The sequence below is a fragment of the Sminthopsis crassicaudata genome, chromosome 4, assembly GCF_048593235.1.
Source record: "Sminthopsis crassicaudata isolate SCR6 chromosome 4, ASM4859323v1, whole genome shotgun sequence".
NCBI lineage: Eukaryota > Metazoa > Chordata > Mammalia > Dasyuromorphia > Dasyuridae > Sminthopsis > Sminthopsis crassicaudata.
In genome coordinates, this window is record NC_133620.1 from 160,663,821 (window position 1) to 160,690,121 (window position 26,301).

A 26,301-nucleotide genomic window follows, 5' to 3' on the forward strand; every position below is an offset into this window, starting at 1 on the left:
AATTCAAATCTGCTCTCAGACACTTACTAGCTGTGTGATCCTGGGCATCTGACTTTAACCCCTATGTTGTCTCCTTTTGTGTTTGCCTCAGTTTCTCATCAGTAATATGAGCTGGAGAAGGTAATGGCAAACCACTTTATCAAGAGAACCCTAAATGAGACCATGAAAATCTGGACACAACTGAAAAGCAACTGAATGACCACACAAATGTATTTATGAAAAAGTTGCAAAGTAGTTTAGGGGAGAGTACTAGCACATTGGAGGAGGTAATTAGGAAAGGTTTCATGTGGAAGGTGGAGTTCTAAAGGAAACCAGAGACTATTAATTAGAGATTAGGAGGCAGTGGAACAGGAGGGATAGTATTTGCAAAGGGTCATAAGTGAAAGATATTATATCACTCCAATTTGACTTCCATTTCTAGTGCCTTGTGTCTGACACCTGTGGATTAGATTATCTGTTCCTTTTTTAAAAATTTTTACCTTTTGTAGGCAATTGGGGTTAAGTAACTTGCCCAGCTAAAAAGTGTCTGGAGCTGGATTTTAACTGAGGCCTTCTTGACTCTAGAGCCGGTTCTCCTTCACTGTACCACCCTACTGCCCTTGTTCCTTTATTTGTAAAAAGTTTTTGAGGGTGTTTGTTGAACTGGAGAAAGATATAAATATTTCTAACTTTATTGTTTTAAAAGATCATCCCCATGACAGTCAAACATTTAAATGAAGAAATACAACATTTATTGAATATTTACTATGTGTAAAAACAAAAATGCTAAAAATAAAAAATTAAGTCAATTTGCTTTCATGAAGCTTATTCTAATAAGGAAACAACACAGAAGATTCTAGCTACAAGTCAGATAAAAAAGTCACATGGTTCTTCAAATGTAGTGGCAACAGGATAGTGATGCCCCTTTATTGACATTTCTGCTGATAATATCTTTTTTTGTTTCTGATTTTAAACCACTGGACAATGTGATGGCAAAAATCTTATTTTCTATGTTTCCAATTGTAGGAGCAATTGCCAGGCTTACTCTTTTTAGGGGCTGCTTCTCAGAGTGCTAACTGAGGGTAACACACTAGGGGTCAGCAATTCCTGGGTTCAAATTCCATCTCAGACACTTGTTTTCTGTGTGATGTTGGGCAAGTCACTTAATTGATACCTACCTCAATTTCCTCATTGCCTTGGAAATATCGCTATTCCAAAGGCTCATGGGTTTAAGGACCTGGGCTATCTCCACTGGGGTCTGATACAAGATGGTCATGAAGATGATGGTGTATGACACATGTTGATTTGCATTTCTTCCCCAGAGTGTCTTCTTTCAGTTGGGCTGGCTCACTGTGTGTGTGTGTGTGTGTGTGTGTGTGTGTGTGTGTGTGTGTGTGTGTGTGTGTCGGTGTGTAGACATGCACACATGTGTGATAGTTGGTTTTCAGTTGGCTGAGATGCTTGGCCCCTTCTCTCTAGTCCCTGAATGATGACTATGAGGCTGAAAGTAAAACCAACAGTCAGGGCGCAGGGAGGGAGCGAGCGGGTGCTGCCATTTTTAGGTTTCTGGTCTGTCTGCTAGTTAGTGACAGTTGGTGAGCAGCAATTGTTGCTGTTGCTGAGGAAGAGGAAAAAAATTTCTTTTCCACAAGGATAACTTTCTATAATATGAAGGGTCATGGGGCTGGGAATTTGGGGCACACTGCTTTTCCCAAGGCTCTTAGACTCAGGCTCTTGGGCTATCTCTATTGGGATCTGAGAGGAGATAGTAGTCAGTGTGGTGGCGTTGATTTCACTTGCCTGGTACATGCTGCCTCCTGCTTGTCTCTCAGGGTGCTTTGCTACTTCACTAAATCTGCCTTGTGAAGGTAACCATAAATCCTCTTAATCAAGTATGAAAGAAGGGGAACAGATCTGCTCATAACTTCTTTGGGAAAAGTTGCATATCCATTAAATATTCATTTGGCCAAATTTTAAATACACATAGCCTAAATTATGTATGTATAAAACTTTTTAAAAGAATTTTCCCCAACAACCTAAAAAAAGTGCTTCCAAATAACCATGTACAGGAGTGCTAATGCCATGGGTCTTGCATAATTTACATTGGACTTTTTCGAGGAGCTTGATGAGCAAAAGAGATTCAATTCAGTACATCAAACTAAACAAATTTAGCTATTTCGGTTCAAACTCTTTTATTGTGTCTTGGTTCCTAGCTGTTTAAAACCACCTTCCTTCTAGATGAGGAGAAAGATTTTTTTTTCTCCTACAATTTAAGTATCAGTAAGCCTGAGTTCTAAATTAGCAGGATGAAGTAGGTGGCATTTAAAGTCTATAGTCAGGGGCCTTGGAATCCTAGGATCAGAGGTTTAGATCCCAAAGCACTTTTAATCACCAACCCTCATATTACTATAATAAAACTATTACAGATGAGGAAGACTAAGGCACTTGAGGATTAAATAAGTTGCCTTAGGTCAGACAACAAGTAAGAGTCAGAATTTGAACAGAGGTCCCATCACTTCAAAGCTGGGACTCTTTCTGTTTTTTACCAAATTGCCTCTCAGAATTGAAATGCTGATTCTGAAACTTCCTAACTGTGAGACCTTCAACTACATGTCACCTGTTTTTTAATGCATAAAATGGAGATAAAATTATGAGAAAAGTGTCTTTTTACCCTTAAAACACAACATTAATATGAGCAATTTTGTTTAGATCAGTCTAGCCTCTGTTTAAATCAGTAGCAAAAAAAAAAAAAAAAAAAAATCTTTCTGAAAAAAGTTATGATTGGATCAGGTTTTTGCTGCCTCATGTCTAGACCTACTCAATAGCAAAGCACTGCTTAGTTTTTCATGCCTTAGTGAATCCTGGAGATGGAAGTGGTGTCTGTGACAGAATCTGGCTCCAGATTGACTTGACTACAAATTACTTTTTCTTATTTTAAAAATCAATGTGTTGGTGCCATGTTGGCATTCTTTTCCCAGTGAACTCATTTCTGTATATCTTGGCTAAACATTCTTCTCCTTTAAAGGGTTATAAATTCTTTATTTCTGAATCATGATGAGATAGAGAAATTAGAACATACACTCTAAATGAAACTGTGGGGGGTAAGGGAGTGGAGTATGCATTAGACAATGCCTTGAGAAAATATTTTTTAAAATGTTAGTGTGTTCCTTCCAGCTTCTCGGCTTCTCTGTTACAATCACCAAATGATAGATTTCTGCTGCTCACTTAAGCAGAGCAACTACAAATACATGGCCAAAGTAGATCTGTATTGAATTGTTTCAATCAACAGGCTGAGGAAAAAGCTACGAGTGCCTTCATCCCATGGAATTGAGTTCTGTTTTCTCACTAAGTAATCATGGGTAATGAGGTGTTAAATGAAGAACAGCTTGTTGCTATGAATGAGAACTCAGCTAGAACTTGTACCATTCCTGAATGGAAGGGAATTTGGGCTTGTGGTACTAGGGCAAATGTAATGCCTGAGATTATATCTGTTTTCTTAGATGTTTCATGGACTCATGTGGTCCTTCCCATTTATTTCACATGACTCGGGTTCTGGACTTGTGCTACAAGTTGGAAGAATGTTTTGCAGCTTTTCTGAGGTGCTCTAAAACCAGCTTCAGCTAGATTAAGACAGACATTGATATATTTGACCTCTTCTCTCTGTATTCTCTTCCTTCTTTTTCTCTTTCTATTCTTCCAATCCTTTTTTTTCTCCCTCTATTTTCCAATCCTTTTTTTTTCTCCCTCTCATCCTCTTTTTGGGAACTGTGGTTGTAATCTTTTTAGGTTCATTGAGCTTGAACCACCAAGTCTGGAACAGATTAAGTTCTCAGTTCCATCTTCCCTTTGGGTCCACCACCATATTGGGGCAGGATGTCCTAACTCCCCACCCAAACTATGGCAATAGTCAAAGTGATTTCCATAAAGTCTACAACTTCCCTGTTTGAAACCCTTCAGTCTTTCCCTTTTCTATCTTTCCAGTCTTCTTAGATTTTATGTTTCCCCAAAGTTTAGGATCCAGCAAGACTTACCTTCCCCTCACATTCTCCAATGGCTGCTCCAATATCAGACATTCTCTCTCTACCTCCCAGCTACCTTTAAGATTTAGCTCATGTCTGAATCAAATCTTATCCCTTCCTTCTACTCTACATATCTTGTATGTACATAATTCTTTGCAGATTGTCTTCTTTATTAGAAATGAATTTTGGAGAGTAGGGTTTTGCCTTTTCTAGTATCTCCAGTGTTTAGCACAGTGTCTGGCACATAGTAAATAATTAATGAATATTTACTGACAGACTGAGTCTGTTCAGGGGGTTGTTCTCTACCCCCAGCTACTCTTCTTTTCCTTTATTATTTCATCTCTTACTCTGGTCAAATTAAAGTTCATAGAATCATAATATCATAGAATCAGAGCTAGAAGGAGGCCAACTAGTCTTTCTTACTCATTTTATATACAAAGAATGATGCCCAATGACATAAAATTTAGCTTTATTGGATTTCTCCTATACTTGGTCTCTGAAACCTGTTTATATTTCTATATCAAGATTCTGTAATTTCCTCATCTTTAACTTGGTAGACAACTCTTATGTAGTCATTTGAAGCTTGGAAGAGTTAAGTGAGTTGTCTATAATTATGCAGCTAGAAAATCTCTGAAGAGGGACCAGAATCTAAGCTTTCTTGACTTAAAAGTCTAAGTACTTAGTGTATTAATTCACATTGCTTCTCACTTTAATATACATTGTTTTCTAAATGGTTTAAAATTGGTGGCAAAAAAAAAAAGGAATTGATATTATCAGAGAAAACATGATTGGCTTTTTTAATCATTTCTTTTTGTATTCAATTTTCTTTCCTTTTTTCAAAAAATATTCCTTCCATGTTTACAATTCACACATGTATATATGTATATAGTTGTTCAGTCATTTTCAGTCATGCTCAACTTATGACCCCATTTGGGGTTTTCTTGGCAAAGATACTGGAGTGGTTTGCCATTTCCTTCTCTAGCTCCTTTTACAGATGAGGAAACTGAGTCAAATGGAATTGAGGGGCTTGCCCAAAGTCACACAGCTGGTAAATGTATGAAACCACATTTGAACTCAGGAAGATGTGTATTCCTGACTCCAGAACTGGTACTCTATCCACTGTGCCACATAGATGCTATATGTGTGTTTATATCTATATATCTATGAAATTATAAGAAATTATGTTGAAATAGTAGAAAGAACAGCATTTTAAACCATATGGGACTGGGTCAATCACTACTGGGAGAATTGCAATGTAGAAGAGATCATTATGGGATAAGAATAGTCCAGAAGACTTCTTAAAGGAAAGAGGGATTTGGCCTAGATCTTGAAAGAAGCTCAGGATCTGTGATAGATGAAGAGAATAGTAAAACCAATTATTAAAAGACATTATAAAAAGATTTATGTGAATGAAAAGGTCTTGTGTAACCAGACAGTAGAGAAACTAACTCAGCTGGAACGGAGAAATTCAGTTGAATAGAAGTAACATATTGGATAGATACAGTGAGGGCAATTGATAGCTCACTTTTAGTACCAAGATAAGAAATTTAAATTTGTTTAAATTATCAATAAATGGGATGGGAATATAATATTTTAGAAGGATTAATCAGGCAGCAATGGACAATGTGGACAGAAGCAAGTTTGCTATAGTAGCTATTCAAATAGGAAGTACAATCTGAATGTAAAAATGGAGAGAAATTGCTAAGTTCCAGAGATATTATGAATTAAGTGTTGGTAGGATTTGGTGACTTATGGGATATAGTAGGAGAAGAAATAAAGAGTTTTTGAGATGAGGGGACTTGGGGGATGAAGAGACTAGGATCAGCTACCAGTTTGGTGGGGAAACTTGGGCTTACTTCTTATTGTATAATGTTTCAAGTAATAAAAATAATAGCTGGAATTGATATATTACTTTAATGTTTATTTTAAAAATTTACATACATTATGTCTTTTGATCCTTACAACAATCCTATGGGGTTGGTATTATACATATACATACACACACATCCATATATATATATATATATATATATATATATATATATATATATATATATATATATATATATATATATATATATGGTATAATATATTTCTCCATATAATTATCCTATTTTACAGATGTTGAAATTAAGAGAAAGGAACTGACTTGCCCAGGGTCATATAACTAGTAAGTATCGGGAACAGGATTAGAATCCAGGTCTCTCCTGCCTTCTAAATCTGTAATTCTTTCCATTCTCTCCAGCAGCACTAAATACAGATAAGGATATTCTGAAGGTAAATAGAGTCTGGGAGAGAGTTTGCAATTGCAGAAAGCAATTTGGAAGTCACTATTTAAAAAAGGAATTCTTAAAGCTGAAAGAGAAAATAAGTTCTCTGAAGGCAAAAGGAAGAAGATAAACGAGTAAAACAAAAAGACCAAATGATGAAAACTTTGGAAAAACTTGAAGTTTTAGTGGAAAAGAGAAAGAAAAGATAACAGGAAAGTTAAAAAAAGAACTATAAATTAGAACAGGGGTTCTTAACTTCCAATACTATTTCAATATGTAACTTCATTTGTAATCCTCTGTGTATGTTTATTTAAACAGAGCAGTTAGTGGGGCAGCTAAATATCACGGTGGATAGAACACCAGCCTTGGAATCAGGAGAACCTGAGTTCAAATCCAGTCTCAGACCCTTGACACTTAACTAGTTATATGACCCTGGCTAAGTCAGTTAACTCCACTGCCTCACAACATAACAACAATAATAAATAGGTAAAAGAGTAGTTAGAGAGTAGGAGAAATGGCCAGTAACATAAAGGCTGATGAGGAAGGAAGAAGAAGGAATGATAAACATGTGAAATTCAACAAAGATTGAAAAGGAGCTGGGGAAAGGAAATTTTCATTGGGAGAGAGGATTTCAGTTAACTTTCTAGCGTTAAAGCTTTTTGAAGCCAATTTAGAAAATCAGAGACATAGGAAGATTCAGTTAATGTGAGGTAGATACTTATAATCCCTGTCTATCCTATGAAAAGTAGAAGTGGTATGGCCATATGCAGAACTGCTTTGTTCTATCTCTATGCCTTTTCCCAACCCAACCCCTTCCACCACAATATAAATCCATAAAGCCTTGTGGGTTGTAATAGTCGGGCTCATCCAGATGATGGAAAAATTAAGTAAATTTTTCCCGTTTCATATTCTATAGTGCCTAGCACATTTCTTGGCACACAGAAAGTGCTTAATGCTTGTTGATTAATTACTACCTTCATTGTACCTAACATATATCAAGCATTATCTCATATTTTTTTATTTTTCCTGTTCCCAAGCATTATCCTACATTATTTTATTTTTCCAACTTGTTTCTCATAGAGGGATTATTCCATCCATTAATATACTTCACGTGTTTTCATTCTTAGACTATTAGCATCACTTTGAAATTGGTTTTGTGAAGATATTTTTGTCTTTTTCAAAACTCTCCCTCCCCAAAGATAAAGTATATTTTTATTTAAAAGCAAACAAACAAATAACTTTCCATTGCAAAATGTTATTCAAAGCAACTGTGTGATTCTTCTGGAACTCCAGCAAGCCAGGGCACTTTGCTCTTTGCCAGTGGATAAATTGGAACAGAGAGTGATTTTTCACTTAGCAACAGAGGATTAGACCTAAGGCTTCTGAGTTTCTAGTGTGCTCCTCTTAATGGTTACAGAGATTATTAACTAGTGAAATGTAAAGGGAATCACTGCCCAAAGCAGGAACAGACCATATGAGTTCACTATACAGTATCTTCCATTGGGGAGACTTTTCTGTAAAGTTTCCTTTCCGTCTCTTCTTGATGAATAAATGATGCTGGAATCTATGGAAAAAAAAATTTCACTCTTATAAAGTGTAAGATTGTGTTCCAAGAAAAACAATGTGTTTACTTGAGAAAAAAAATACATGGCAGCTTGACTGTGAGGTTGTCTTCACATAAAATGTGCAAGCTACCATATTATTATTAAACTGTCCTTCTATTCTGTCCTGTTTTCAAAGTTTCATTGGAACAAATGAGGCAGAAATTTCATTCATCATAGAGCTGATTTTTCAATGATGAAATTGTCAACACTACTTTTGTGTCACTGTTGCATTTGTGGGATGTTATTGTGTGCTGGCCATTTGAACAAATCCTGCCTGCTTACTATGTGATATATATTAGGTGCAATGTAGGTAGTAATCAATCAATGAGCATTAAATATTTTCTGTGTGCCAAGAAATGTGCTAGGTACTATAGGTACAAAGACAAAGATGAAATAGTTCCTACTCTCAAGAAGCTTACATTCTATTGGATTAACAACATACCTGTATAAGTATATGTGAAAATATAAACAAAGCAAATATGAGGTAATTTGAAGCAGGAATGAGGTAGTACAAGCTGGGAACCATTGGGAAAGGTCTCTTGAAAGAGCTTAAGCTTGAGCTTGAGCTAAGGTTTGATGGAATGTCAAGTAACAGTGCCTGAACTTAAAGAGTTTCTAAATGAGGAAATATGATTTTACTTCACTTGAGCAAATTTGTTGCAAGCCTTGGTTTTAGTGGAAATACAAAAATGAACAAGACCTACATGTTCAAGGAGCTCATAATTTGAACAGATCAGAGTTGTTCAGTTGTTTTCAGCTGTGTCCAACTTTATGACCTCATTTGGAGTTTTCTTAGCAAAGATACTGAAGTGTCTTGTCATTTCTTTTGACAGATAAGAAAACTGAGGTAAATACAGTTAAGTGATTTGCCCGGTACCACATAGCTAGTAAATGTCTGAGGTCAGATTTGAACTTAGGAAAGTGAATCTTCCTGACTCCAGGCCTGATACTCTATCTACTGCTCTACTGAACTGCCCTTTAATATGTCAGAATATATATGCAAATAGCTAGAATATAAACCAGAATATATGTGCTAACAGGTACCAAAAAATGTGTTGGGGGACTTTATGAGGACAAACATTCCATATGATTGGGAAAAAGAGAGAACCTTACCTTAAAAAGGGAGTTTCCTTAAGGAAGGGAGCCCTTTCTTCAAAGGGAAGGCTTTGAAAAATTACAGAAACTGATGGGAAAGGAAGATGACCTTAACAACCTATGGAAATAGTAAGTTGTAGACTGTAAAATTTCATGGGCAATTATCTTTTTTTAAAAAATTATTTTATATTATGGAAATGTTTGTTTATTCCATAAATTAAAAATAAAATACATAAAAAAAACCAAAAAAACGATGAGATAGCATAAGGGAAGGAGAATCAGGGAAATCCAGAGCCACATTGAGGAAGCAGCAAGAAATTTAATTGACTGGAACACAGTACATTTAAAGGAATAGGAGGGGACAACTCTAGAAAGTTGGCTTGGATCTCAATCATGTAGAATCTGTGATGCCAAATGAAGATATTTTAACTTTAATGGTATAATGAAAAAAATAATCACTGGCTTTGGAGTCGCTGGGTCTAAGTATATAGTGGATTGATATAGACTGAAAGCAGTTCTGGTTTTCTTGGTTAAATAACCTATTTGTAATATGAAGGTAGTCCTACAACATAACTCATAAAGAGGAAGAGAAAGTACAAAAGTGTGCTCTTGCCACTGCCCCAATACATGATCCTGGCCTATTTTCACATAGGATCCCATTGTAAACATTATCAAGATAGCAAATCAGAACACTGGCCCATCTGATTTAAACCCTCCAAGACCTAAGACTGTTCTTCCACAGAGCTACTGGAGCAACTATTTGGATAGAATTGATAATGCCTTTATTTGAATCAACTGATTATTTTAATTATGTGGAGAGACAGGATTTCACAGCTGATGGAAATACAGTCTTCATGGCCAGGGATGGAAGGAAGGATGGTGAATCTTAATAGAAAAACGGTGACAAAGACAAATTTTCAATAAGTTATAATAACTTCAATAAGTTAGACAACTAAGCAGTCTTATTAATAGAGGCACTTTCATTTCCAAAGCATCTGGATATTTGTATTAGCAGTTTTTATATTTAAATAGGAGTTTCCAATATTAATTTCTTCAAGTGTGTAACCAAGAGTTAGAGAAAAAGAGGGAGAAAGAGAAAATGGGAGAAATGCACACAAACAGAGAATGGGAGAGAGAGAGAGACAAACTAAACATACACCGTAGCAGTGGTCCTCAAACTTTTTAAATAGGGGGCCAGTTCACTGTCCCTCAGACTGTTGGAGGGCCAGAGTATAGTAAAAACAAAAATGCACACTCTGTCTCCGCCCCTCAGCCCATTTTCCATAACCTGACAGGTCACATAAATGTCCTCAGCAGACCGCATCGTAGTTTGAGAACCCCTGCCATAGACTAACAGAATCAGAAAAATTAGATGCACTCGAAGAATGAAGAGACATAGAAACAGTAGAGTGAAAGAAAGAGGAGAGAGATGAGAGACCAAGAAGATGGAAACTACAAAATTGCTTGTTTGCTTATATCTTTTCTTCAATCCTTTAACCTCAGATAGAACAATAATGGAATATAATATGGACAGAGACTTTGTTTCCTCTAGAAGAGATGTCGGAGGATGTTCGTAAAAATAATATTAGAAAGTTCCTTGAAGGAATTTAAAGGTTAAAGAGGATGTTTCCATTTCTAGGAGTAATAGTCTACAATTTAGAAGCTTTGTAGAATTTATTCTACAAACTACAAATTAAATTATTTATTTATTTGTTTATTTGTTGTCATTTGGCTCTCAAACAATAAAATTATCTGAACTCTCCCCAAAATAACAAATTATTGTTTCTAATAAGATTATGGCAGCATAATGTAATAATTCCACAGTTTTGTTCAGACTTCCTAAGATGGGACCTTAAATAATTTTTAAAAGCTTTGACAAAATGATGTCAAACTAATAATGCATTGTATGTTCTTCAAACCATGGTGACCCAAAATGTCATTAAAAATCTAGCTCTATGTGTAGGTTGAATAGTCAGCTACCTTTTCCCTTTCTATCTGACACAGTGATTGATAGTCATATCTTTTAAGTTATTCCTTGTGATTACAGTATTGTTTCAAGAAGGCCCTTTTAAAAATGTAAATAACAATACAACATATTTTCCATTATTTTATTAACATGGACTCAATTTTCTAGTTAAAAAGAAAGAAACTAGTCCCAACAGTGAAGATATCAAATTGATAAATTTATAGAGTATCATGTTAAGTCCAATAACTGTGATGAATGAATGGATGAAATGCCTCAGCAAACAGGAGGAGAAAGAGCAGGAAGTAAACTTAGGTGGGGCACTGCAGAGGGGACCCTAAGTAGATCCAGAAACTGATTCTAGTGCTAGTCAAAGTTTGAAAATTGAACATCCCCTTCCTGAAAATTGAAAGCCACTGATAAAAATACTTGGAAACTGAATTCTGTCTAGTTCTTTAGATTCTTCACTGTAACCCACATGAATTGACTCATTTCTTTCCACCACCACCATCGCAAAAGAAAAAATATACAGAGAGAGCAGAATTTTCTGGCATCAATACAAGTGTGTTTATAAAAAGTAACAACAGCACTTGTCCCTCATTTCACATTATGCAGGTTGTGTAGCTGTGACCTAAGTAGCATCATAAGAATGGCCTATGGTAGAAATACCTTAGTGTAAATAAAAGAACACACAAATCCAATTTTTTCTGCTTTGCAGTTTTGATGGGGCTAACCATCCCTGAGTACAGAACATAAGGAGAGCAAAAGAAAGCTAAAATTTTGTTAGTTGATATCCACTTCTTCTGTGGTGTTAACTGAGTATCCAAAGGGGAAGGAATCAGGGACAAGAAATTGTAAGAATTGAATAAACATAAGTTCTGGAGGCTGATTCCACAATCTGGTGATTGATATAAAAAAAAATTGAAAGTGATCCTATAAAATTTAGTTCTTGGAAAATAAAGCCTGTGAGCCACTGATAGAAAATTGGGCTACAGAAGCATGCCAATGATCTTTCTGCTTTATGACTCAAAATATCTATGGCACAAGATCATTTAAAAATAGTTTAGACTTTAAAAAAAAAGTTTTCTTGTTATGAACATCTATGAGTGGGCATTCTGACCTAGAAAAGCGTTCTGGTAAGTCCAAAAAAACATTTCTTCTAACCTACATGATTTATAGGACACAATTGAGATGAGCATAGTGATCTGGCCAAATGAATCCAATTACAGTAAAATTCCAGTAGGCCAGAATCCAACTAACTAGAATACTCAATTAATTGAATTCCCCTATCTCTGCACTTGCTTTGTGAGTGAAAGAAATAAATGGCCCAAACTAAGTCAGTAGTGGGGCTTTATTTAATTTAAACAAAAACACTTTGTACCTGATGAAGAGACTGGGATAGTAAGTAGAATGATATAGTGAGGAAAACACTGACTTTGATGTCACAGGACCTGTATTTGAATCCTGACAATGCTACTTTAGTACCTGTGTAATTGTGGCAAATAATTTTTCATACCCTTTTGTTATCAGCAAAAATCGGAAATAAGGGAGGGGAAAATTGGAAATGCTTTAAATCCTCTGATCCTTTAACTTTCTGTCTTCCTCTATGTCTTCTACATTTATAGTATTAAATAGCAATCATTCTGATTTGTGGCACTGAGGCATTTATGGATCCTACTCCAGATAAAGATTAAACATTTTGTCCTAATATGATAAGTGTGTTTAAAAGTACACTTGATGAGGAGGATGTCAAAGCTATACTTATTTACACCTCACTCTGTCCTCTCTTTTCTGAAACCAACAGAGAAGCAGACTGTCATTTAACCAGCTAGGAATTATAATCTATATTTTGGCTACCAGCCAATGGTGGCCAGGCTACCAGCTGGCTGGAAAAGGTATTTTGTGTTGATATAAAAGCTTTCCCAACAGAAGCATTATATTACCACTGCTTCCAAAGGATCTCAAGTTATCCCAATTCTCTCACTGCACTGAGCTCTTTCAGGGTGGGAAATTCTGGCCCTGGGCTCTTATATAAATCTAGGACTATGACTTAGAATATGATTTTTAAAAAATTAATAAAATGGAAATACTATCCTTTTATTCTCTGAGTTATCCCTCTGTCTCTCTGTCTTTGGGAAAATCTCACTCTGCCTCTTGACCTCTTGGGTAGCCTTATGTGCAGTCTTGATCTCATACCTCAAGAGGAAGAGTTATAAACCTATCTACAAATTTGTTTTACTTTTTAACCAAGGCAGGGAGTGAATTAATGCATTTCATAAAGATCTTTTGGAAAGGGATTTCTAATTAGAATACAAACATTATAATGCAGTGGAAAGAGTGCTAGGATCTAGCTTTGAGTCCCTGATCTACCTCCTCCTTCCTTCGTGATCTTGGATAAGAAGCTTTATCTTTGAAGGACTTTGTTTCTTCATCTGTAAAAGGGAGGACTAAATGACCAAATCCCTTTCAAATTTTATATCTATGAGCCCAACCTACCTAGCCTTCTATTCCCCCCCCCCCAAAAAAAATGTCACACTCTCTAATTATTCTGTAAAGTAAAAGTTTTATTATACATTTTTCCGGCAGTGGCTACTTATAAAACCTGAAATGTTTGTAAGTGAAGTTCTCTATATTTCTGTGTATTGTCTGAATTTTATTGTCCTCTGCTTACTTTTTAAATTTGAATTTTTCTTTAGCAATAATCTTTGTTTTATTTTCAAAAATTTTATTTATTTTATTTGTAATTTGTAGAATAAAATAAGCATTTTTCATAATAGTATAATAAAGGATTGCTCATGAAGTTTAAAATCTATTATAATATATAGGATAATAGTATATATATACATATATATTTACATACGTTTTTGGTCTAATAACGGTCTTTTTATTAGGTTAATCAGGAAAATAAGAGGAAAGGTTTTTTAACCTCAAAATAGAAATAGTACTTCCTAATACAGTCAACTCACAATTTTATTAGGGATTGCTACTACCTGGTGAGCTCCATGAGTCAAGGACAATTTCTTATCACAAATTGACTTTTCCCTCTGCAGCTATCACAGAACTCTGTACACAATTACTGTTTAAATAACTGGATTATTGAATTTGTTGACTTTATAGTTGGAGGGTTATCTAGGCCAGAATTGTTGGTTAGGGAACTCCAGAATTGGCAGCTAACAACACAGTTCAAATATATTTTGATGTTGTCTATACTTTTTAGCTTTCCTTCTAATGCAGTGCCACACATAAATGGAAGTTTCCTAATTTTATTAGCATCATTTTTAACTCTTTCCTGCCTTCCCAACTATGTACAGGATGATCTTTCTTATTGTTCTTGTTCAGTCTGTAATTACATCAGTAATGTCTGATTTTTGTAACCACATATGGAGTTTTCTTGGCAAAGACAAGATGAGGAAACTGAGACAAATAGGGTTAAGTGACTTGCCCAGAGTTACACAGCTAGTGTCTAAGACTGGATTTAAACTCATAAAGAGGAATCTTCTTGACTCCAGGCTCAGAGTTCTATTCATTTAGCTCAGGGTGACCTTTAGCCTTTGGTCAGCAGCTTAAGTGTTAACTTTCATCTGCTTAAGTCCAGTTTGGGAACTCATTAGCAGCTAGGACAAACCATTAGCAAATATATGATGTTAAGGTAAATGTTTGAAGACAGCTTTATACTTAGATTTTATGATCTATGTTGACCTTATTCTACATTACAATTTTTAGGCAATTCACAATTTAGATTATATGCCAGTCTGAATCCTAACTGAAAGGGCAAGAATCATAGTACTATATATGTGGCACAGAAAGGGATATTTTTATATATATATATATATTTTTTTTTTATAATATTATCCCTTGTATTCATTTTTCCAAATTATCCCCCCCTTCCTCTATTCCCTCCCCCCGATGACAGGCAATCCCATACATTTTACATGTGTTACAATATAGTCTAGGTACAATACATGTGTGTGAATATCATTTTCTTGTTGCACAATGAACATTAGAATCCAAAGGTACATGCAACCTGGGCAGACAGATATTAGTGCTAACAATTTACATTCACTTCCCAGTGTTACTTCTCTGGGTGTAGTTATTTCTGTCCATCATTGATCAACTGGAAGTGAGTTGGCTCTTCTTTATGTTGAAGATTTCCACTTCCATCAGAATACATCCTCATACAGTATTGTTGTTGAAGTGTACAGTGATCTTCTGGTTCTATTCATTTCACTCAGCATCAGTTGATTTAAGTCTCTCCAGGCCTCTCTGTATTCCTCCTGCTGGTCATTTCTTACAGAGCAATAATATTCCATAACCTTCAGATATCACAATTTACCCATCCATTCTCCAACTGATGGACATCCATTCATCTTCCAGTTTCTAGCTACAACAAAAAGAGCTGTTTGGCACATATATGTCTCTTTCCGCTCTTTAGTAAGAAAGGGATCTTTGAAGGGACTGAGTCCACCCATTGTCATTTGATAAGATGAGGAAATTGAAATTAAGTGACTTGCCCAGGATTCCATGATTAGTAAAAATCTAAGGTAGAATTTAAACTCAGTTCTTTCTGATTCTAAGCCTAGTAGATTCTAGCCTTTTGCCATCTAGAAGATTGGAGTCTTATATTGTTTATAAATTGAATGACTTAGGGAAATTATATTAAAGATAAAAACCATCTTAATAAAAAAAATTAAGAAGGTAGGCTTTGGTCTGTGGAGCAAAAGAGGGATTTGAGACCATCTGGTAACAATCAAGATCAGTTGATCAACAAATATTTCTTAGCTGAACATTACCTGTTGCTGTCCTAGGTGCTGGAGAAAATATGGAAAAAAAAAAAGGTAATAGTCTTGCTTTAAAGGAACTTGCAATAAGTCATAGGGAAATAACATGTCGGTATATATAAAATGAATATAGGGTAATTGAGTACATTAGCAAGTGGGATTAGGGAAGGTATTATATAGAAATAATACTTGAGCTGATTCTTGAAATAAGGGATTCTTCAAGATGGAGGTGACAAGGGAGTGCATTCTAGGCATAAGCGTTGGCTAGGATAAATACAGAAATGGGAAGTGAATGTTTGAGGAATGAGAAGACTAGTTTGTCTGAATCATAAAGGGGAAGATGGGGAGTGTTGCATAATGAGGCTAGAAATTAGGTCAGGATCAGGGGATGAAAAGGCCCTTAAGAGTCAAACAATTTATCTTTTATGTCAGTCAGTGAGCACTTATTAAGCACACTATTAAGTGTGTTATATTAGAGGCAAAAGAGAGTCTTTGGAATTTATTGACTAGGAAACTGACATAGTTCTGTGAGTAAGGAAAATCACTTTTGCAGTTATATCAAAGATGAATTAGAGTGGAGAAGAGACCTTAGGCAAGAAAGGTCAATTGGTAGGCTATTGCAATAGGTGATGAGGTTGTAAACACTATGGTTGTGAATTTATGAGACTGGAAGAATGGATGATGCCTCTATAGAGGCATTTTGGCAGAGGAATGGGTTTAAGAATTTTAATATAGACATACTGAGTTTGAAATGTCCACATGACATGCTTTTTTTTTTTTTCTGGCAAAAAAAAGTCCTTTTAATGTGTCCTAAGACAGTCAGCTAAAGCAGAAACCATGAGAAAACATTTAACATTTTTCTTTACAGCAAAAAAAAAAGGGAGGCGGTAAAAATGAAACAAAAAAAGAATCACTGTAGATATTTATAGGGAGAAATAATTTTATACATGGGATATAATGTTACAAACACAAGATAAATCATGAATAAAAAGGTAAATGCTTAAATCCTTCATTCGTTTTTACAAAGCATTTACATGGAACATCCATACAGTCAAAACCAACATGCTCCTTCTTTTGAAATGTCATCCGAATTTTTCCAAGAAAACACGGCCAATTTATCCTGGGACATTCTTAGAAGGTTCTGTCAATGATCAGATGACAGAAGAACCCTGTAGAATATGTTCAAAATGTTTTCCTTCTTTATGGTGTGTTGTTTCCTCCTCTTTGACCTCCAAAGTTTCTGTAGCCTCTGCCACCCCAGCCCCCCAGCTTCCTCTACTGCTTCTTTAGCCACTCAAGCCACCATAACTGCCATTGGGTTTGGCTCAGTCCAGAGTTGTTTTGTTTCCATCAGTCTCCCCATCTTCCCAAAGTCCCCTTTCGTAGTTTTAGCATATTCTTCTGAATTGAAGTCCACAAAACCAAACTCTAGATAAACCCTGACTCCCTTTCAGAGAATAGCGTGGCACTAACAGGGCTATAAAATTAATCTTTCAATGTTTTTTCTGTGGTGTCTTTTACTAACAAAGTTTTGTAGAACTGGCTTCTTGGTACTGCATTAGTTCTCTTTTGGCTCTTTAGCTCCAGCCTAATTGCTCTGCTTTCAATTTCTATCTTGGTACAAGAATTTCAGCTTCCTTTGAGTGCCTTTGACAGAGGCCAATTCAATGAATGTTCCCTCCTTTAGTTTAGCCATAGTTGTTCCAGAATAAGCTGATTGGCATCTCCTCAAACACCTCTTACGGACCTTCTTCAGTGGTGCTGCAGTTATTCAGCACCAGTATCTCTGAGTTTGCTGACTTGCTATTATTCCTACTTCAGAAATTATTCTTCCCACCTCTCAAATTCTCGTTTTTGAATTTTTTTCATTGTGTAGTCCAGAATGAGTGCCCAACTATCACTCTCAGTTCCTTGTTTCTCTTCTAATCTTATGCACATATGCTTTTATTCAATGTAGGTGATTCCTTTGGGTGTCCCATCCTTGGTACAGACCAGTCTAATCTTAATCACATCTATATACATTTCTTTCTGACTTATTTTATAAGGCAGATTCTTGACAAACATTCTCGCCTCTCATTTTTTTATTTTCTTTTCCACTTTCATAGCCAAGGACTTTGGAGCCATTTCCACATATTCAGCTGATTCAAATAGCCAAAAGTACCAATTTAGATGTCCACAACTCTGTCTTTTAGGAAGGTAGGCATAAAAGTCCATGGTGCCAGTTTTCTGAAGTGGTTTTGTTGATGTTCAGATTACCAATGAAAAGGGTGATATTATAGATACTTCAGTGCCCAGTTTCTGTTTCTTGGCTTTGAGAGTTTTCTGTTTGCCCACATCCTTTTCTCTAGTTTTTTCTCTGATGGGCACTTTCTCTTCTTCCTACTTATCTTCTTTGTCATCATCTTCCTTCTTTGATTTCTGGACTTACCCAGATTTCACAAAAGTAGCCTTTTTTCAGGCAAGTATGGTATCCATAGCTTCTTCTTTATATTTATCCTCATCTTCATTCTCATCATTGTCATCTTTACTTCATTTTTTTTTCTCCTCATCCTCAGAGTCTTGTTTGGCTGGAACTGCTGACATTTTTGTGGCTTTGTGTGGTTCAAATTCTTTATCCTCCTCATCCTCACTGTCATCTTATTTAGATTCATTGCCCTCTTTCTTGACATTCCTCCCATTTTTGGTCAAGGTGGCTGCTGCTTTAGATGGAATGGCTTCCTTCCTGCCTGGCATAATGGCAGCTTTGGCTGGGATCACCACTTTCTTGGCAGGTGTGATGGCAATAATGGCTTTTTTTGGCTGGTGACACCTATCTACAAGTGTGGTGAAAATGGAGGAGAAATATAGGATTATAATTGAGGGAATGATGATTTTTTTAAAGATGGAAGAAATATAAGTTTGTCTGTATTCAGTCAGAAAGGAAACAGTATTTTGATTAAAGAGAGAGTATGATTAAAGGATAATCTACTGGAAAAGAAAGGAAGGGATGGGATCAAGAACCCAGGTAAAAGGGTTGGCCTTGGTCAATAAGCCTCTTTTTAAATATTTTTAATGTGCCAGCCATCATGTAAATACTGGAGATACAAAAAGAGACAAAAGATAGTTCCTGCCCTCAAAGAGCTTACAATCTAATAGGGGAATTCAATAAGCAAATATTTACAAACTATATACTGACCAATTGACTTTTGGAATGTTTGAAGAGGGAAGAGAAGGTGTAATGGTTTCTGTGGGCAGTGGAATGGTAAATCAGTTAGGAAGAAATTAAAACCTTCCTACAGTGAGGGCCCAATTAGAGTAATTTGAACAAAACTCTCAAATAATAATGTTTTTATAGTAAGGGATTAAACATGTCTCCTTTTTATCTCTTTATCTTTGTAGCATCTGAAAACTCCCAAGTGCAAGATAAGAAGTCTCCTGCACCTGGCCGCCCCACCTCTGCTGCTTTAGGACAAAATCGTAATGTACCAGGAAACAAACCAGGTAAGCCAATCCAGAGACTGAAGCCAAAATTCCACTGAGTAGCCCACAACACTAGGGACTGGACAGGGAGATGTCGTCTGAACTGGGGGCAATAGGTCTGTGAAAATAAATTTTCACAGGGTTAAAGAGTTAAAGAAAAATCAACTTCTCAAAGACAAGATGGGGTGAGACCACCATTCACAAGAAGAAAAAGTTCCACAGATCACCAGTCCATAAACTTCATATGAATAAATAGTATGAAATAGCAGTCAAAAAAGCGTTGCTAATTTTGGCTGCAATGAGAGGCAGTTCCAAAACAGAGAAGGTGAAGGCTCCATTTTAATCTGCCCTTTCCAGTTCTGGACACTACCGTATTTTATGAAAGATATTTATAACTTTGAGAGTGTCTGTTGGCAGTCAGGATTATGAGACCATGGCACCATTGATATCAAGATCACAAGACATTTAGCCTAAAGAAGAGATAATTTGGGGGGAACTTGATAACATTACCTGGTAATTAGAAGACTGTCATAGAAGAAGGGTTAGATTTGTTCTGCTTATCAGTTAGAAGTGGAACTATGACTAATGTGTTGGGATTGCCAAGAGGCAGATCTTGGTTCTATATAAGGAAAATCTTCTAAAAATTACTTCTATCAAAAATGGAATTGCTGCTTTGTGGGTAGTGGGTTCCCCTCATTAGAGATTATCAATGGTACTGATTAATTATGTATATTTGTTGTTTAATTGTATCCAACTCTTTGTGACCCTGTTTGAAGTTTTCTTAGAGATACTGGAGTGGTTTGCCATTTCATTCTCTAGCTCATTTGACATATAGGAAACTGAGGCAAATGGCAAAATGACTTGCCTAGGGTCACCCAGCTAGAAAGTATGTGAGATTTGATATGAAGTCACAAAGATCCATCTTCCTGACTTCAGTCCCAGTACTGTATTGTTAGGATTACTAAGTGAGAACTGAGGTTGTCTGGATAGTTACAAGGTGAGAACTCAGGTTGACTTGATAGAGGGGGCAAGCTCATTGGCTGAGGTGGTTCTTCCCAGAAGCCCTTGCATTATCCCACGCCCATTCTCTGGGAGAATAAAAGAGAGGACAGCACTGGGCGCAGAGCAGATCGGCCTGGAGAAGGATAAGAGCTGGAGGAAATTCAGAGCCAGGATTCAAGAAGAAAGACTCTGAATTGCATCAGGCTTGACGGAGCTCTCTGCAGGAAGGGAAGTCACTTCTTTGGACAAGAGTTAACAGCAACTGCCTGGAGACAACGGTTCGTTACAGGAAGAAGAATCTGTCGGAGAGATTTGAGTAGAAGACACAGCAGATCTCTTCCCAGAGAGCGATCCAGCAGCTTCTAGAGACGACAGCTCGCTACATTTGGCGCCCAACGTGGGGCAAGGACTTTTGCTTATCCTGACAAGAGGAGCTAGACCAGACCTTCGCAATTTGGCGCCCGAACAGGGACAGACACGGTCCTGATTCCAGTGGAAAAGCTTCCGATCTAGATCTCAGTCTCTCTGACCCAGAACCGTGAGTAACAAGGAAACTTTGTTAAAGATTAAGTGAGCGTGCTAATAGATAAATAAGGAACTTAACTTGTTAAGGGCTAAACCAGGAATCTCTTATAGTGAAATGGGGCAAACACCTTCTGTTCAAGGAAAATGTTTAGAGAGCATCATCAAGGTTATGAAAAGCCAAGGATTGATTATAATTTTAGAGGAGATTAGTGAACTTTTAAGAACTGTGAAGGTTATATGTCCTTCTTTTTCTCTGGAAGAAGAATTGGATCCAGATGAATGGGAATTAGTAGGAAAGCAATTAGGTGAACACTACAATTCCAGGCCAAACTCAATTTCCAAAGATACAATTCATATATACAATGTAATCCAATTGGCTTTAAACAATGTTATTCTAAAGGAAGAGATGAAGGAGCAAAATGGGGAAGTGTCAACTAAACTAGGTGAAAAGGATGAATCAGATAACAATGAAGTTAAGTACAATTCTGAGCAACAGCAACAGGAGCACCTCCCATCTCCTCCCTCAATTAACCCTTCATGGGTGGAGCAAGAAGAAGGAGAGGAAGAGGCAGAAACACAAACAGAATTGCCTGTGAAGCAGCCTAAGCCTATGACAAGATTAGAAAAAGCATTGGTTAAAGCTAAGAGAGAAGGACAGGATATAAGTGATTTTATACATGCATATCCTGTGATTGAAAATATTGATTCTGTAGGTCATAAAATGAGAAGATATGCACCTTTAGATTTGAATAAAATTAAGGATTTGAAAAAAGGTTGTACCCTTTATGGGGCTACATCAGCTTATGTTAAAATGTTACTAGATGGTTTGTCTTATGAAGTCCTAACCCCAAATGATTGGAAATCCATAGCAAGGATATGCCTGGAACCTGGAGAAAATTTATTATGGCTTTCGGAATTTCATGAATTATGTAAAATTCAAGTCAGATGCAATTTGGAAATAGGAGTTAACACACAATTCACTTTTGAGCACTTAGCTGGTGAAGGTCGGTATGGAGAGAATTCAGAACAGACTGATTATACCATGACAATATATGAACAAATTGCTAAGGCTGCAATAAAAGCTTGGGGTGTCCTTCCTGGACAGAAAGATCATGGAGAGGCTTTCACTAAAATACAGCAAGGTCCCAATGAACCTTTTGCAGATTTTGTGGGACGTTTGCAAACTGCTGTCAAAAGAACTATTGGAGAAAATTCAGCTACAGAAATAATGACCAGACATCTGGCTAAGGAAAATGCCAATGAGATTTGCAAAAGAATTATATGGGGATTAGACAAAGATGCTTCTTTAGAGGAGATCATAAGACGCTGTGCTACAGTGGGAACAAATGCTTTTTACACCCGGACAATGATGAATGTGGAAAGACAGGGTCCCTCCTGGCAAGGGCCTTCTAGAGAAACTCGGAGATGTTTTCAATGTGGAAAAATTGGACATCTAAGAGCTCAGTGTAGATTTGGAGATACAGTGAAAAGACAGGGTGAAAGAAGACCTAAAACCCCATGTCCAAAATGCAACAGAGGATTCCATTGGGCATCAGAGTGTAGAATAATTCAGGGAAATGGGATGAGGGGCCCAGGTCCAGGGCCCCAGGCAAAAAAGACTTGGGGCATGATGGCAGCTGATGTTACACCCAAAGAACCTTTAGAAGGCCAGGACTCTGATTTAATCAATAGCAGCAGAAGTTAGTGCTAGGCCTTTGAGATGGGTATTTGAAGGAGAAACAGGAGCTTTTACTCCTTTTGTGGTTGAAAAAATCCCCATCAATCTGTGGGGAAGAGACATTTTACAACAGATAGGATTACAAATAAGCACTTCGGCTTTTTAGGCAGGGCTGCTGTTGAAGGCCTACCTGCACTTTCACCAGTTCCTATTCAGTGGAAGACTGATTCACCAGTGTGGGTAGAACAGTGGCCCTTAAGAAGTGATAAAATTCAGGCCTTATTAGACATAGTGCAAGAACAACTTGACCAAGGACACTTGCGGCCTTCTCTAAGTCCTTGGAATTCCCCAGTATTTGTGGTGAAAAAGAAATCTGGAAAATGGAGGATGTTAACTGATCTAAGAAGAGTAAATGAACAGATGGAAACTATGGGAACTCTTCAGCCTGGACTTCCATCTCCTACTCAGTTGCCAAGAGAATGGCCTCTATGGGTTATAGATATTAAGGATTGTTTCTATTCTATTCCTCTAGATAAGGAGGATATGAAAAGATTTGCTTTTTCAGTGCCTAGTGTTAATTTGGCTGAGCCTTATAAAAGATATGAATGGACAGTTTTGCCACAGGGAATGAAAAACAGCCCTACTATGTGCCAAATGTATGTTGCAGCTGCTCTTGCTCCAGTAAGAAAAGCCTTTCCAAAAGTAATATTGTTACATTATATGGATGATATTTTGGGATGTGCACCTGAGGAACAAATGTTAGAGGCATGTCTACAAAGGACCATGGAAACATTAAAGTACTACAAACTGCATATAGCTACAGAAAAAATTCAAAGACATGCTCCTTTTCAATATTTAGGATATGAAGTATATCCTAAGACACTCACAGTACAAAAGCTTTCTTTAAGAACAGAGAAGTTGAACACCTTAAATGACTTTCAAAAATTAATAGGAGATATCCAATGGATGCGTCCAGTGTTAGGCTTAACTACCAATCAACTACAACCTCTCTATGACATTTTAAGGGGAGACAGTGCTTTAAATTCACCACGCCAGCTTACAAAAGAAGCACAAAAGGCTTTGAGAGAAGTTGAACTGGCTTTATCCAATGTGGTTGAAAGAGTCACTCAAAAACCCTTGGAAATATCAGTTTTTGCTACAAAAGAGGCACCCACAGCAGTCCTTCATCAAGGAGACAGAGTGATTGAGTGGGTGAACCTCCCAGCACAACCAGAACAAAGCCTTACACCTTACCCAGTGCTTGTGGCTAGGATTTTATTAAAGGCTATTAAGAGAGTAACACAATTATCTGGGATAAGTCCTGAAAAAATATACACATTCTATACTAACACACAGATTAATGTATGCTGTGAGAACATCCCAGAATGGCAAATTTTATTGGCCACCGCTCCAAATTTTGCACATGGATCTCCATTAAAGATTACCCGGCTACTACATAATTGGCGATGGATTTTTGAAGAAAAGGTTTCTAAGGTTCCTCTTAAAGGACCAACAATCTTTACAGATGCCTCCAAAGAAAATATTTGTGCCATATACTCTCATGATTTAACCATAAAGAGAGTAATCAGGACTCCTTTTCAATCCACTCAACAGAATGAATTATTTGCTATCATGCTAGCTCTCACTTATTACCCAGGAGACGTAAATATAATTACTGATTCAGCCTATTCAGTAGGTGTAGTACAAAGAATTGCCACAGCCCAAATAAAATTTGCAGCCTCCAATATTTATCAGCTCTTTAAAGAACTTCAAGAGCAAGTGAGAAAACATCCAGGCAAGATTTATATCTTGCATGTCCACTCACATAGTGGACTTCCAGGTCCCATTTTTGATGGAAATTCAAAGGCAGATAGCCTTCTAACCATGTTAGCCAGTAGTCCTTTGTTTCAGGAAGCACAAGAATCTCATTCTAAATATCATCAGGCTGCTCGAGCTTTACGTTTACAATTTGGAATCACAAGAGAGGAAGCTAGGAGCATAGTAAAAAGCTGTACAGCTTGTCTTCCTTTCCATGCTCCTACACTCCCTCCAGGGAAGAATCCTCGTGGTTTGAGACCCAATGAAATCTGGCAAATGGATGTGACCCATTATAAATCTTTTGGTCGTCTATCTTTTATTCATGTCGTGGTAGACACCTTTTCAGGATTCACATTTGCAATGCCAGCAGCAAAAGAGACAGCCCGAGTGGTCACTGAATTCCTTATACAGGCTTTTGCAATTATGGGTGTGCCACAAGCAATAAAAACAGACAATGGACCTGCATATACATCCAAACATTTTACACACTTTTGTGCACAGTATAAGATTTTACATACCACGGGCATACCCTTTAATCCTCAAGGGCAGGCAATAGTAGAGAGAAGAAACAGAGATATTAAGACACTCCTCCAAAAACAAAAGAAAGGGGGAGCCACAGGTAGCCCTAGGGAACTTCTAAATTTAGTTCTCTATACCATTAATTTTCTAATTTTTGACAAAGATGCACTGGCTCCAGCAGACAGGTTTTATAACCCACCAGAAGGGCAGTGTCCAGTGAGAGCATCTCCACTGTCCTTAGATAATCGCCAGGTGATGTGGAGAGATCCAGAAAGTGGTGAATGGAAGGGACCAGATAGGTTAACTGCCTGGGGGAGAGGGTTTGCTTGTATTTCTTCAGCAGGAGAAGGAATCAGATGGGTGCCAACGAGTCATATTCGCCTTGTCCATCAGAGAGAGACAGAAAAAGAGAAAGGCCTCAAAATAAAGGAGAAGATCTAAGAAACATCTGACACTGAAAGAGCATGGATAATAAGAAGACTGTTAAAGAACTTTAAAAACCAGCAGGAATCATTGGACTTCCTCACACAAGATGAGACTAATGGACAATGGACTTATGGACATTTATAAATTTTCAATTTATGATTATGTTATATACTTCTAGCATGTGTTACGTTACTATGTTACTATGTGCTTATGTAATTTATGTAATTATCTGTAATACTTCCCATATTGATGGATTTATGTTTCAAGGTCATGACTGTCCTATGTTCTAAATCAAAAGAAAGGGGGAGATGTTAGGATTACTAAGTGAGAACTGAGGTTGTCTGGATAGTTACAAGGTGAGAACTCAGGTTGACTTGATAGAGGGGGCAAGCTCATTGGCTGAGGTGGTTCTTCCCAGAAGCCCTTGCATTATCCCACGCCCATTCTCTGGGAGAATAAAAGAGAGGACAGCACTGGGCGCAGAGCAGATCGGCCTGGAGAAGGATAAGAGCTGGAGGAAATTCAGAGCCAGGATTCAAGAAGAAAGACTCTGAATTGCATCAGGCTTGACGGAGCTCTCTGCAGGAAGGGAAGTCACTTCTTTGGACAAGAGTTAACAGCAACTGCCTGGAGACAACGGTTCGTTACAGGAAGAAGAATCTGTCGGAGAGATTTGAGTAGAAGACACAGCAGATCTCTTCCCAGAGAGCGATCCAGCAGCTTCTAGAGACGACAGCTCGCTACACTGTATCTCCTGGGTCATAAGTACAAGTGGAAAAAGTGCATAATTGCTGCACTTATTAAATGATGATCTTTGTTTTTTATTCCATCTAATTATGCAAAGATTTTTATTGAAATCTAATTAGTACATTTCATTCTTCTCTGAAGTCAATTAGATGTTCTTGCAAACTATTTACAGGTTTCTGTATCATATTTTAAGCAAATAGACCAAACAAGATAACATATAGGGGGTAGCTAAGTAGCATAGTGGATAGAGTACCAATGCTGAAGTCAAGAGGACCTGAGTTCAAATCTGGTCTTAGGCATTTACTACTTCCTAGCTATGTGACCCTAGGTAAGTCACTTAACCCCAATTGCCTCAGGAAAAAAAAAAAAGATAGTATATGTTAAGCATTTCACAAACCTTAAATTGCTATGTAAATGTT

General features: G+C 37.0%; 1 protein-coding gene and 1 pseudogene across 5 annotated transcripts in view; one reads left to right on the plus strand and one right to left on the minus strand.

The window, feature by feature from the left end:
* The window catches only part of MAP7 (microtubule associated protein 7), a 233,538-nt gene that overhangs the window by 129,869 nt on the left and 77,368 nt on the right, over window positions 1-26,301 (plus strand). For all 5 annotated transcript variants that reach the window (XM_074309743.1, XM_074309742.1, XM_074309745.1 and 2 more), the window contains exon 2: window positions 19,087-19,188. In XM_074309743.1, the coding sequence (XP_074165844.1) occupies window positions 19,087-19,188 (102 nt within the window). The remainder of the gene's footprint in view (window positions 1-19,086; window positions 19,189-26,301) is intronic.
* LOC141566822 (nucleolin-like) lies at window positions 16,995-18,344 on the minus strand (annotated as a pseudogene).